Source organism: Monodelphis domestica, chromosome 2, assembly GCF_027887165.1.
Source record: "Monodelphis domestica isolate mMonDom1 chromosome 2, mMonDom1.pri, whole genome shotgun sequence".
NCBI lineage: Eukaryota > Metazoa > Chordata > Mammalia > Didelphimorphia > Didelphidae > Monodelphis > Monodelphis domestica.
The window spans coordinates 279,961,222-279,974,154 of record NC_077228.1 but is presented as its reverse complement, the minus strand read 5'-3'; the positions used below and the strand labels follow the sequence as shown (position 1 = coordinate 279,974,154).

At 40.5% G+C, this 12,933-nt stretch overlaps 1 protein-coding gene across 5 annotated transcripts in view; it reads right to left on the bottom strand.

The window, feature by feature from the left end:
* Positions 1-12,933, bottom strand: part of DAAM2 (dishevelled associated activator of morphogenesis 2) — a 158,104-nt gene that overhangs the window by 32,589 nt on the left and 112,582 nt on the right. For all 5 annotated transcript variants that reach the window (XM_056818179.1, XM_056818182.1, XM_056818178.1 and 2 more), the window contains exons 7-14: positions 11,006-11,116; positions 7,614-7,717; positions 7,144-7,210; positions 6,124-6,241; positions 4,574-4,712; positions 3,438-3,496; positions 3,135-3,319; positions 2,265-2,564 (exon numbers count right to left, since the gene is read on the bottom strand). In XM_056818179.1, coding sequence (XP_056674157.1) covers positions 2,265-2,564; positions 3,135-3,319; positions 3,438-3,496; positions 4,574-4,712; positions 6,124-6,241; positions 7,144-7,210; positions 7,614-7,717; positions 11,006-11,116 — 1,083 coding nt within the window. The remainder of the gene's footprint in view (positions 1-2,264; positions 2,565-3,134; positions 3,320-3,437; positions 3,497-4,573; positions 4,713-6,123; positions 6,242-7,143; positions 7,211-7,613; positions 7,718-11,005; positions 11,117-12,933) is intronic.

The window sequence follows — 12,933 nt, the reverse complement described above, 5'->3', positions numbered from 1 at the left end:
TAATGAGAATTAAAGTATTAGATTCAGGTTTCCTGGCTTCTATCCCTATTTTTATGTGGACAGGGATCATTTGTTCTTGAGTGTGTTCTTTCCCAGCTCCTAATACAGATTTTCAAACAGTAGATGCATAATAAATATCAGTTGAATGACTTGCTGAAAAATAACAAAAGGCTTAGCAAACAGTGGAATATCCAAGTCTCCACATTTGTAAAGTGAAAGAGCTGGACTAGATGTTCTCTAAAATTCCTTCTAGGTGTGAAGTACTACAATCTTAACCTGATTTTGCCAGTGGGGCAAACAGGACTTTGTCCCAGGGCACCAACATTCAGTGGGGTCTGCTCTCTCCCCATGGCAACTGCTGTCCCTGCATTTCTCCTTAATATTCTCTACTCTGCTACTCTACTTCTCCTTAATACTCTCTACTCTACTCTCTACTATAGGTTTTCCAGGGCATAGCTGCCCTAAACTTGTACATTCTTGGCACTGGCAACCCTCCTACTGTACCAACCCTGCCATCAGGCTGTTCTCTACAGTTATTTCATCCTCCCTTCCTCTGATTGCTCCAGTAGTTTTTGCTATAGCTCAAACAATTCCTAATTATAAATCTGGGTATAAGTTACAACTCAATTAACAACTGGTAAGAAGGCCAATGGATTTCAATTAGTTACAGCTAGAAATCTATATACTATTGGCAACCACTAGTTAAGTAGTAATTAATATATATTAAGCAAATTATTGTATATGCATTTATGGGCAGCCAATTATAGCCCTCCCTATTCTGATGATATAAATGAAAGTCTTCTACAGCTACTCAGCATCTGATTGTGAGCTCCTTGAGGGTTGAGGCTATATCTTTGAATCTCCAGTGATTAGCACAGTAGGCATTTAATAAATGTTTATTGATCGAATGATTTGATTTCATTAATGATGAAACTGAACTGTGTTTCTAGATATTAAATTGGTAAGGGGTACGTGCGCGTGTGTGTGTGTGTGTGCATGTGCATGTGTGAGAACTAGCAAAGAAATTAATGAGACAAAACCAACCACTTCATGAGATTGGACTCCTAAGTGGGGCTAGATATCCTGCACCTTCATGGATACAGCTAGATATTATTATGTAATAAAAAGCAAATTATCAAGGACTCATACAATTCTCCACATCACTGGCAATGGTATTCCCTTCAGAGCAGGGATCCCCAAACTATGGCCCATGGGCCACAATGGGCCCCTTGAGGCCATTTATCCAGCCCCCACCGCACTTCCCTAATGGGCACCTCTTTCATTGATGGTCAGTGAGAGGAGCACTGTATGTGGCAGCCCCTTAAAGCGCGGAGTCACAGTACTACTTCTGGTGACATAATCCTTTGTGTGGAACCTTGTTCTGAGAGTAACTGAACAAGAACGAGGCATTGCACAAAGGATTATGGGGCTGCACAATGGAAGATGTCAGCATGGTAAGCGGTGATCTGGGGGAGGGGATTCCACACTGTGTAGACTGCTGCCCAGTATAGTGGTGTCGGTGATGGGTCTGTGCAAGGTGTGACAGGCCCATCACAGCCAGTGCTGCAGCCTCCACTATCCCAGACATCACTATACAGATTTGTTCATAGTTTTTTTAATAGTCCAGCCCTCCAACAGTCTGAGGGACAGTGAACTGACCCCTGTGCAAAAAGTTTGGGGAGAGTGATGGTAATAACTTTGTAAATCTTTGTTAATCAGTTGATTACTGTCTTTCTACCCTTATCTCTGGGCAAGAATTGTTCACTTTACACTTGTATTTCCTTCTTTTGATAATGATTAGTCATTTCATGTCTTCATTGTGCATACTTTGCTTGTTTCTCATCTAAGTCTGTGAACAAACTACCCTCTCTACTTTGGGTTCTCTCTTCCCCTTTCTCCATGTCTATCTCTTACTTAAAATTCAAATTTATAACTTGATATTCTCTAGGAACTGTTCTTTGATAAACTTGTCCAGCTCTGGTTACTGGATTACTTCTTGTCCTCTTAGAACTTAATCATTAAATTTTTACTGTAGTATTTTTCTCTTGTTTCTTTATTGCTTTGCAAATGTTCCTGTATCTCTCTCCCTCATGTATCCTGGTTCCCCAGTTAGGAAAAGAGTTCCTCAAAGGTCAGAACAATGCCTCCTCCTACCTTCCATATTCCTCTAAAGCACCTGATTTAGTGCTCTGCAGACTATAGTTATTCAATTAATGGGATTTTAGGGTAATGGATATAGCAATAATCCAGGACCTTTTGCTTACCTCATTCAACTTTACCCAGTTGAAAGACTTCAGAGGATGGGAAGGCTGTGGAATAGATTTCTTCCTGAGGGGTGGGCAGCTGCTAGGGAGAGAGGCTAGAGGAGGGGGCATCCCCATGCCAAAGCAAGGGGGTGCCCCTGGAGGAGGAGGAGGCCCACCTGGTGGAGGAGGTGGGGGTGGGGGTGGGGGGCTGCAGGAGAAAGGCAAAGGAGGTGGAGGTGGAGGCAAGTCAATGGAGGTCATGGAGGGAAGTGAGAGGGGTCCTCCTGGAGGCGGTGGAGAAGACACAGTACCAGTGGTCTGAAAAACAAAAGGAAAACAAAGTAGCAAGCAACAGTAGTGTCCATGATTTTTCTAACTTCACTTCTACCCATGCATCTTGTATCCATTTGCACCTTCAATTCTATACCCTCCACAACCCTCATCTTTTTCTTCTTCCTCTCCCCTTTAAACCCTGACCTTTCTCCCATGCTCACCCTTACCCTCATGTCTCTCTTTCTAGATCCAACAAACACCCTGTATATATATCTCCAAAGACAGGCATGTACATAACACACCTATGGGATATTCATAGTTACAGAGACATACACTACCATGAGGCTTCATGTGTTCAACATGATCTCAATGTTACCTCCAGGGCTTCCTTTTTTTTTTCTTCAGTTTTAGATTTTCTCAATACTCCCCTTCTTCTCCCCCGCTCCCCACAACCCTGCCTCCTTTCCCTAACTCCCTCCCCAGTAGTGTTACTTAGCCTCTTCATTGGGACCTGGTACATTCCTTTTCTCATCCCCAGCCCTGGACCATTGACTCTGGTGCACTTACATGCTATAGGCATGTGTTAGAAGGGATGTAACAGCCTACAAATCTTACCGAGAACTCCCTAAGCTGAGCTACCAATTCTGCCAACTGTCCCCGAGCTTGACGTAGTTCCTGGGACTCTCTGGCCAGCTTGTCCTTCATCTTGTTCAGAGTCTTCATCATCTCATCCTTCTCCATAGTTTTTGTCTCACATTCTCTCTCCTTCCGTTCTAACCGACTCACCAGTTCTGCGTGCTCTGGAAGAGCAGAGAGGACCAACAGGGATAGGATGGTCACCAATATGGGTAGGAGAATTCTGGAACATGAGTGACTGGGGTGGAAAGGAACAAACTAGATCTTGACAAATATGCTTACCTTTTCGGAATTTCTCAGCCTGTTCTCGCCATTGATTCACCTCATTTTCATTGACTAGCCTGGGGAAAGAAATTATCTTTCACCTGCTGACAATATCCCAAATGAATCCCTCCCACTATATCTACTCAATCCTTAGTCTGTCCCTCTGACCCCTCTAGCTTGTTCCCTATGGCATCCAGTTCAATTTCTATCCCTAAAGTCTAACTACCCCTAAGTTGTTTATACAATCTTCCCAGACTGGTCATCTTATTTTCCAATCCACCTCCTTAGGTTCTAGTTTGTCCCAAATTTTCATTATCTCATCCAAAATCAGAATCAGGAAGAATATTAGAAATTATCTAACCCTCTCATTTTATAACCCATAGAAATAATTCCCCAAAAGATTAAATGATTTGCCCAAGGTCACATAGCAAGTTAGTGTCAGGGTTGATTATCTTAGCTCTTCTATCACTTGCCCCCCCCCCTCAAAATAAAAAAAAAATATCCCACCCTCTTTTTCCATGTTAGCTGGCATCAGGGTGATTGGGGGAGAGAGGAAAGAATACTGTTATGGGCAGAGATGCTAGTCTTTTGGCTCTAACCAGTGTCCACATTCTTAGTTTCAATGTTAGTGCTAGAGATTTGAGGGAGTTGTCCTCTGCCCACCTCAATTCCCCAACCCTATGGCTCATTTTGGTCAAGGCTCCCTAAATAGAGAAATGCAGCAAACTCTCGATTATCTGCGCTAATGAGAAGTGTGGCACAAAATAATTCAAAGCTTTGGATAATTAAAATGACCATTTCTACTTGGCTTTGAAAAACACAATATGACTTATTTTCAGCAGATTTACTCCCCTAATGAAATTTGGATCAGATTGGTACTAAAGTATGTGTTGTTTGAGCAAACAATGTGTATTGATGTTGTAGAAAAGGTACCCAGAAATGTACTGGGTAGGAAGGGGAAGCAAAAGGAAGTCAGTCTGGAATTAAGCATTCATTGTGAATAAACCTCAAAGTGGATAATCGAGAGTCATTTAACATTCTACAGACTATTTGGAGAGTATTGGCTTTAGGAAGAGAAAGCTGAGGTTTCATGGTTGGAAGAGGTAGAGTGGGGTAAGAAGAAGAAGGAAGGGAGAAGGGTCACTGCTGCTCACATCTTGATGATATTTTTGACGTTGAAGTTCTCCAGGGGTGCCAAATCAGGGTCCACGCCCCTCTCATCCTGTAGGACGATCTGCTGGAGGATCCGATCAAGGAGCTGCCAATGATAGATGCTCCCACCATTCCGTTTATCTGAAGGCAAGGCAGTCACTGTGTCTTTACTGAGCTCCAGGGGCTAGGGCCTGGTTCTCACAGCCTGGGGCACAGAGTAAAGAGCAGACACAGCCCCCAACTGAAGAAGGAGATGTGCTCTGCATTTTGGCCAAATTCCCAATCTAATGGGGGAAGATCAGAAAAATATAGTTCCTGGAAATTCATAAATCTAATCAGCTCCCAAATGGGGAGTTTATTGTGGAATTTAAAAACCCCAGGTTCATGTCTTACCACTCCCCTAGTGGGGACTAGCTCCCCTAGCTTTCTGTTAAATGTATGTTCCGGGAAGAGAAATTCATTTTCATATCTTCCAAAGGAAACTATATTTAGGAAGGTGGATCAATTACAAGAGCCTTTTTGATATATAATGAATTCCAAAGGAAAATAAAAACAAAAAGTATATTATGCTTTGGATTATTCATGCCACTACTCCATAAGAACAGACAATTGAGAGATATTTAGAACACAATATTACAGAAGAGTAGGGGTCATTGGCTGTGTGTCTGGGAAAGAGAATGAGTAGTGTTATTCAGGGATGGCATCCTGGAGGAGGTGCCTTTAAATATAGAGGTAAAAACACTGTCTTATTTGTTCAAGGGCCCAAGGTCATTGAGGCCACTGCAAATAGGAGAAAATATCTTTAAAAAGACTTTCAAAGAAATAGATTATATACTCTTTCTCCTGGTTATCCACTTTGGTGTCTAATAATCTTCATGGCAAAGAAAAAAGTTTGCTTTATTTCTAACTTAAATCTCTTCTGTGGCATCTTAGGCCCATTTCTTCTTATCATGTCTTAATGATTTCAGAGGAAAGTGGTAACTCCAAATAATGTGATTCATCTGTACTTTTAGACTAACCCTCCAGATGATAGAGTCAGAAGTATGTGGGTAGAGAGAAAGTAAAAAAGGAGGGAACAAAAATGAAGAAATTGGTAGAGCTAGAGATAAAAAAGATATCTCCAAGTAAGATTTGCCCAGTACAAATGTTCTTCCTAATTGGAAACTCCACCAGAAAATGGAAAGTTTGACTGTTAGGAGTGGGGAAATGGAGACTGTCTGACCTTGAAATGAAAAGATCAGAATTCTATTTGCTGGTATAGGACACTGGTGACTCTATTCTTTCTGTCTCCTGTTCCTCCTCAGGGCCTAGGTTCTTCTGAAAGCAATCAGAAGTAGGTTAGGGAGTAGGCACCTGAACAATATTTTCCTTTCTCCAAGGATGAGGAAGTAACAGTAGCCTGAACTTCTCAACATTTTTGTTCTGTGGTCTAATCTCCTGGAATAGTTAACTGAATATCTTTCCAGTGAGCCAAATGACTGAAAATACTGCCCCCCAAATAAGCTAGATGTTTGGGGCCTCTATTGATAGGGTTAGAAGAAGTATGACTTACAAGGCAACTGTAAACAGTGCTGCAGCATAGAGAGCAGGTAGGGATATGCTTCTGTGTGTTTCAGCTTCCTATGGATCAGGTCAAACATCTGTGATGCACTCTTGGTATCAATGTGTACCTGATGGAAACACAAAGTAAGGAACAAAAGAATAGGGAGCCCAAGGAAAGTAGAGAGGGAGAGAAGAAGAGAAGGGAGAAGACCTAGGCTCCTAATTCAATGAACTCTGAGATACCTCCTCCCACCCAGAGCCACCTTGTGTCTTTCATCTCCCCAGCTGTCACAGCCAGAGATTTCACTCCTTACTGCTTGCCTAGACACAAAATGAGGAAAGAGAAGAAAAGGAGATCATAGTTATCTGTGGATGATCTGGGGAGCATTGTCACGAATAGTCATATACCCAGATGATATTTGTTCTGAGAATTAATCATGTATTTTTATGGCAGCTGTTCTGTGTGAATTATGTTTGGCTGGGATTCTGCCTATAGAACACTGCCCATGAGTGATCCTGGGCAACTAACAGAATCTTTCAGTCCCATAAACAGCTCTTTAAGAATTTAAGTTGCAAAAGGTCTAACCTCTATTAGTAGAGGGAGTTTCCTCACTTGGGAGTTCCCTATCCTTATGAAATCACAGTTCCCTAGATTTTGCTGAGGTTGACATTAAAGTGAAGCTACATTTCCCAAGAGAGTTCTGTTGTATATCAGAGGAAAGGCAGTCACCAAGGTATTGGATATTTGCTACTGCTCATCCATGAAGTAACCAGAGGCAATACAGAACTGATTCTATGTTTCTTTAAGAATGACAAGCCTTCTTTCCTTTGAGGATCAGGGCTTGTGGACCTATGCTATTTCTTCCCTTTCCTGGAAAAATCCAGACATTTCAAGCATCCTGGAAACAAGAATGCTGTTAATGCTCTAATAGAATGCTCATTTCAATGCATTATCCCTCAGGGAGCCCTGGGGAAACCTGTGGGAGAGTCAATGTGTATTGTGTTTGAATCTCATCCTAATGGACCTCACCATGTCAAACCTTCTGGCTAATTCCAAGTCATCCTCATTTCGGACCATCTCAAAGAAGTCTAAATGCCTGGGCAAGGAAAAGAGAGCAGTGTCACAGCAAGGAACTCAAAGTTAAAACCAAAACACTCTACAGACAAGCACTTACTCCCCTCCTCTCTAACACAGACAGGCAAAAAGTGTTTACTTTCCTCTGGAGGAGGGATCAGAGAACAGGGAAATAACTGAGCAGAAAAGACACTAATGAGGTTTTAGAAGACCCATGGGTCTAGAACTAGGTCAAATTGTGAAATATCTAGTTTCTTCTGGGGACCCTCTCACTCTTAGAAGCCCTCCCAGATATTCCATTTATTCAAGACCTACCCTCCTTGTGTTGGTATTCATGCGCTTCTCTCTGCCATTGTGAATTTATTATTATTATTGGGTCTTTTCTCCTACTTTGAAATGAACAAGTCCTACATATTGTTCCTTACTTGTCCAGTGTGGCGTTTTCATGCCTCCGAAGTTTGTCAATCACAGGCTGTATTCCCAACATTAGGAACTCATATCGCAGATGCAATCGAAACTCCAGATTATCCTTGAAGATAATTGGGATGGGGTGGAATTGAGATAATGATGGAGTGGGACAGGGAGCAGAATCAGTAAAGAAACATTTATTTCTTTGGATGGATCAGAAAGCCACCGTGACTTAATGCTTTCTTTAACCCTAAATGCACTTCTCACCCAAACCTTACTCCATATCCAATCTGTTGCCAAGACCTGTCAATTCTACCTTCATAACATCTTTTGTAGATGCCTCCTCCTCTCCTCTGCCACCTGCCACTGCCACTGCTACTTCCTTGAGTCAGGCAATTATCACTTTACCCAAAGACTACTGAAATGGCCTTCCAGTTGGTCTCTCTGACTTGAATCATTCTTTACTGTAGCCCACTCTCTATTTAGCTGTCAAACTGATCTTCCTAAGAGGGCAAACCTGACCATGCCACTCCCCTAATCAACAGACTCCAGTGACTTCCTATTGCCCCCAGAATCAAATATAAAATCTTGTTCTACCTGTCCAGACATCTTATATTTTACCTCTCTTACTCTACAATCCTGTGATGATGGCTTGTTTGCTATTCTTCAAACAAGACACTCCATCTCCCAACTCCATGTATTGTCACTGACTTTCTCTTCTTGTAACTCTCTCCCAACTCATCTTCCCCTCTTGGGCTTTCCTGAAATCTCAACCTTCTACAAGGAGCCTTTCCTAATCTCCTTTACTTGTCTATTTCTTGTTTGTATATCATTGTTTGCATGTTATCCACCATATAATTCCTTGAGAGCAGGGGATTTCCCCTTTCTTTGTATCCCCAGTACCTAGAGTCCCTAGTCTATAATAAGTACTTAATAAATGCTTGATGACTTGACTACCTCCTTCCTCCATATCTCACAGTACTTCTCCTAATAAATATTCTCAGTTACTCTGAAAGATATAGCATCCCATGGATACTCGTTCCAGAGGGGAGAGAGAGGAAATACAAACTTCATTCAATTTATCCTAAGCCTTTTAACCAAGTTCCCACAGTGGAACATATTACCCAGACAACCTGGACTTAGACTCCTTGGCAAAGCTGATTCACATTCTATAGGGCTAACTGATATCAACCTCATAAGGACAAGTAATTATCAGAATCCCTTCCCACTTTTGACACTATTCTGATGGACTGAGTTGAGTTCAGTCATTTTCCTTTTAAAAAGCAAACAAACTCTTTACCTTTCATCTTAGAATCAGTATTGTGTATCAGTTCTTAGAAGAGTAGTAAAGACTGGGCAATGGGGGTTAAGTGACTTGCCCAGGATCACACAGCTAGGAAGTATCTGAGGTCACACTTAAACCCAGGGCCTCCCATTTCTAGGACTAGCTCTCAGTCATTGAGCCACCTAGCTGCTCTCAATTCAGTCATTTTTCAATCATGTGTGACTCTTCATAGCCGCATTTGATGTTTTCTTGGCAAAGACATGAGTGGTTTGCCATTTCCTTCTCAAATTCATTTTACAAATGATAAAAATGGAAGAAAACAGGGTTAAGTGACTTGCCCAGGGTCACACAAGTAATATTTTCATGAGGCCAAATTTGAACTTAGGTCTTCCTGATGCCATTCCTGGCATTCTATCAACTGTGCTACCTAGCTGCCCTATGCCAGGGTTAAGGGTGTCATTTGTAGGAAAGGGAGTGGGAAAAGAAGCAATGCCAAGAACCTGCTCTAAATCCCATCCCAGGACCAGAAGATCCTGAATGAACTACCTGTTCCATTTAGACATTCTGGGGCTCCCCTCCCATCTATATTAGGACTATTTTTCAAATGTCTTTATACTTAAATTTTCAGTTAGCCTTGAGTACTAGTTCTAATCCTGGGATCCAAAAGCACTAAGGATTATTACTCAACAGAAGCTATCAAGATAACATGAGAGGAGCTTGGGTTAAATTTGGTCTCAGTCAATTCCTAGCTATGTGACTCTGAACAAGTCACTTGAGCCCCATTGCCTAGCCCTTGCCATTCTTCTGTCTTAGAACCAAAACACTGTGTTAATTCTAAGATGGAAGGTAAGAGTTTAAAAAGAGAGAGAACATGAGGTTAAGAGCTTCCAGTCATAGAAATCTCCAGGACCTAGTTCAAAAGTCATAATATGAACAAGGTCTCACAAAATTGTTTTGGAAGGGTAATCAATGCTTCTCGTTCTCTAGTATCTTCCTAAACACTAATTCTTCCATTTTCTAACATTTTCTTATACTTTTATTTTACTCCCATCCTGGACTTATCTCCTTTTTAGTTTCTTCAGATAAGATTATTTTCTTATTTCTGATTTTCCTGCACCATGCTCAATGTTATCACTATAATAATCTATGTCTACTTCTTTAGTTCTAGTTAACTGATTGGATTGTCCTTTATTATTCAAATCGCACTTCAGATCTCTCTCTTTCAGAAAGTTTTTCTGAATTAATTCCCCCCCCCCCTCTCCCTCTGTATCCTTCTCTCTATTTATTTATTTTCTGGGATTGATTTAAAGAGAGATCAAGGTCTTAACTTCTATCCTGCCTGCCCATGGGCCTCCTAATTTAACTAGTCTTGACCCACTTAAGTTTTAAACCTTATTTTGGGCCTGTTCTGATTAATGTTAACAGTAGAAAAGAACTGTTTATACTTGCACTGTGAAGAATAATCACTTGTTAGTTTAAGTAAGAAGTTAAGCCTTTATCACAGTATTTAAAGTATATACTCAGTCTGGGTCTCTGTGGTAAAATTCAAATCATTTACTTGAAGTCTAAATATTTAATTGTTTACTCATGGACTCTAATAGCATTAATGAAGTCCAGTCTTTTTGCTTAAAAGAAACAAAAAGTTAATGTTAACATTTTTATAAACAATATCTTCTTTTCTGAGTTGACTAATGACCAATGCCAACCATTAGCTTTGGCATCAGGGGCAGATATAATGATAATAAGATGGACCCTTTCCTCTTGATACTGTCACTACACATGAGTTTTCCATTTTATTTGTATGTATATTTTACTTTTATCAAGCTGATATTTCAAGTAGTTAGATCTCAGAGAGCATGACTCCAGCTTTTAATGTATTAAAATCCATGGCATCTGTGTGGTAACAAAGTTGGCCTGTACTTTGTACTTGGACATTTTAATTTTATTGCTTAACATAAGGAGAAGGTTGATACAAGCTCTCTAAAAGTGATGATGGTGTTGCCCAATCAGGAGCCAAGTATCCCTCCCTCCTCCTCCTCTACCCCTGGGATGCCCTGAGGAAGTTGGAGGAAACTTTCTCAAAGTTGGGAGGGTCTAGGGATGTGGGGAGGGAATGTGACCTACCTCCCCAGCACCAGCATTGAGGACAGCATTAATGAAGGACATGATGGCTGTCTTCAGATTCACTTCATCCCGGTAGCGCCCCATGCTTCTATCCAGCTCATTCAACAAGGTCTGGGAGGAGAGAGGGGACAGGACATCTCAGCACCTTACCAACCCTGACTCTATACCTGCTTTTGTTCAGGCTATTCTATTCCCCGAAAATGTCCTACCATCTTGTCCCATTCCTATCCTGTCCATTACCTTGTTAAAAATCTCTCTAAAACTCATCTTGACTCATTCTGACTAGGACATTACCTTCTCTTGCCAATTACATACTTATCATATATTAGCATATAGTGCTGACATATTTTTTTAACCCTTTCCATAGTGATAAGGGGTAATTGGGGTTAAGGGACTTACCCAGGGTTATTCAAAGTCTCCTCACTTGGGTGATCTATTCCTAGACTCTTTATACAATGTCTGTGACTTTTTTTTTTATCAAGTTCTTTTATGTATTTATATTATGTTCGTCTGACTGGATATAAGTTTGTTGAAGGACAGAATCATTTCTTTTTCTTTTATCTTTCCTGAAATTCTTAATATAGGGCTCTATTCATAGCAGGTTCTAGAAACTGCTTTAAAAATAAACTGAATAGCACACAGGGGCCTGTGCTGGGTCTGGGGTAAGGTTGGTTGGATGCTAAACTGAAGCCTTGACTAGTGGGGAAGGAGATTAACAAATATCACTTCCTTGAGACTCTGGACAGTTTTCTGTGGCCCAAAAGTCTAGGTGATATTTGGTCATCTAGATTATTTGATCCTGGGCTCAGGTGTATCATAGTATTCTTTGAAATGTCTAATTTCAATGAAACCCAGGGCAGTAGAGTGAGGGGAAGTATTGACCCCTACCATCAGAAAGACCAGGGTTCAACCCCCACTGTGTTTCTTGTTTATCTTATCTACATGACCATGGGCAAGTCATTTTACTTTTCTGAGCCTCATTTTTCTCACCTGTAAAAGGAGAATAATAATATCTGTCATATCTGCCTCAAAGTGTGGTTGTGAGGCTCAGGCAAGATAATACCTAATAATAATAGCTAACATTTATATGGCATTTATTAAATACCAAGGACTCTGCTAAGCACTTTTTAATTATCTCATTTGATCCTCACAATGACTCTGGGAGAAAGGTGCTATTATTATCTCTATTTTATAGGTGAAGAAACTGAGGCAAACAAAGGTGAAGTAACTGTGCCCAGGATTACACAGCTAGTAAGTTTCTGAAGCCAGATTTAAACTCAGAGTTTTTTTTTTTTACTCCAGGTCTGGGGGTACACTTTATTCACTACACCACCTATCTCCTACAGTAAAATAAAGGTGCTTCACAAACTGTAAATTATTAAAAGAATACCAATAATATTCACTTTATTTTTATCAACATCTCATTCTTCTCACCTTTTCAGATGGGCTCAGACAGAAATCATCCTGGGACAGGCAGCTAGACTGCTCTTATTCTTGTATATTTAATAGTCTATGTACTCTTGTCACAAAAATCTCTTTTTTGTACTTCAGTAAACATATTTGGATTAGAGCCTTGATGAAAGCATCATTGGTAGAACTCTAGTAGCAGATAGGACAGCAGAGGTGATAGCTACATTATCCTTCCCCCATATGGTTTTGATTTAATCTGCTAAGTCTCTATATTTTAAAAGATTTTTGTTCCATGTTATTTAGAGATTAAAATATTTGGGATGACAACATATATTAACATGATTATTAAATTTTATGGATCAATGTTATATCAAGGTAATTGTGGCCACAATTGATGGCCTGAGTGAGTTTATTGGTTGAAATTCCCAGAATATTTTGAAATCGGCATTGTTATTATTATTGTTGTTGTTATCACCAACGTTGGAATAGTGACCTGTTTTCCCAGTTAATCTCTTAGA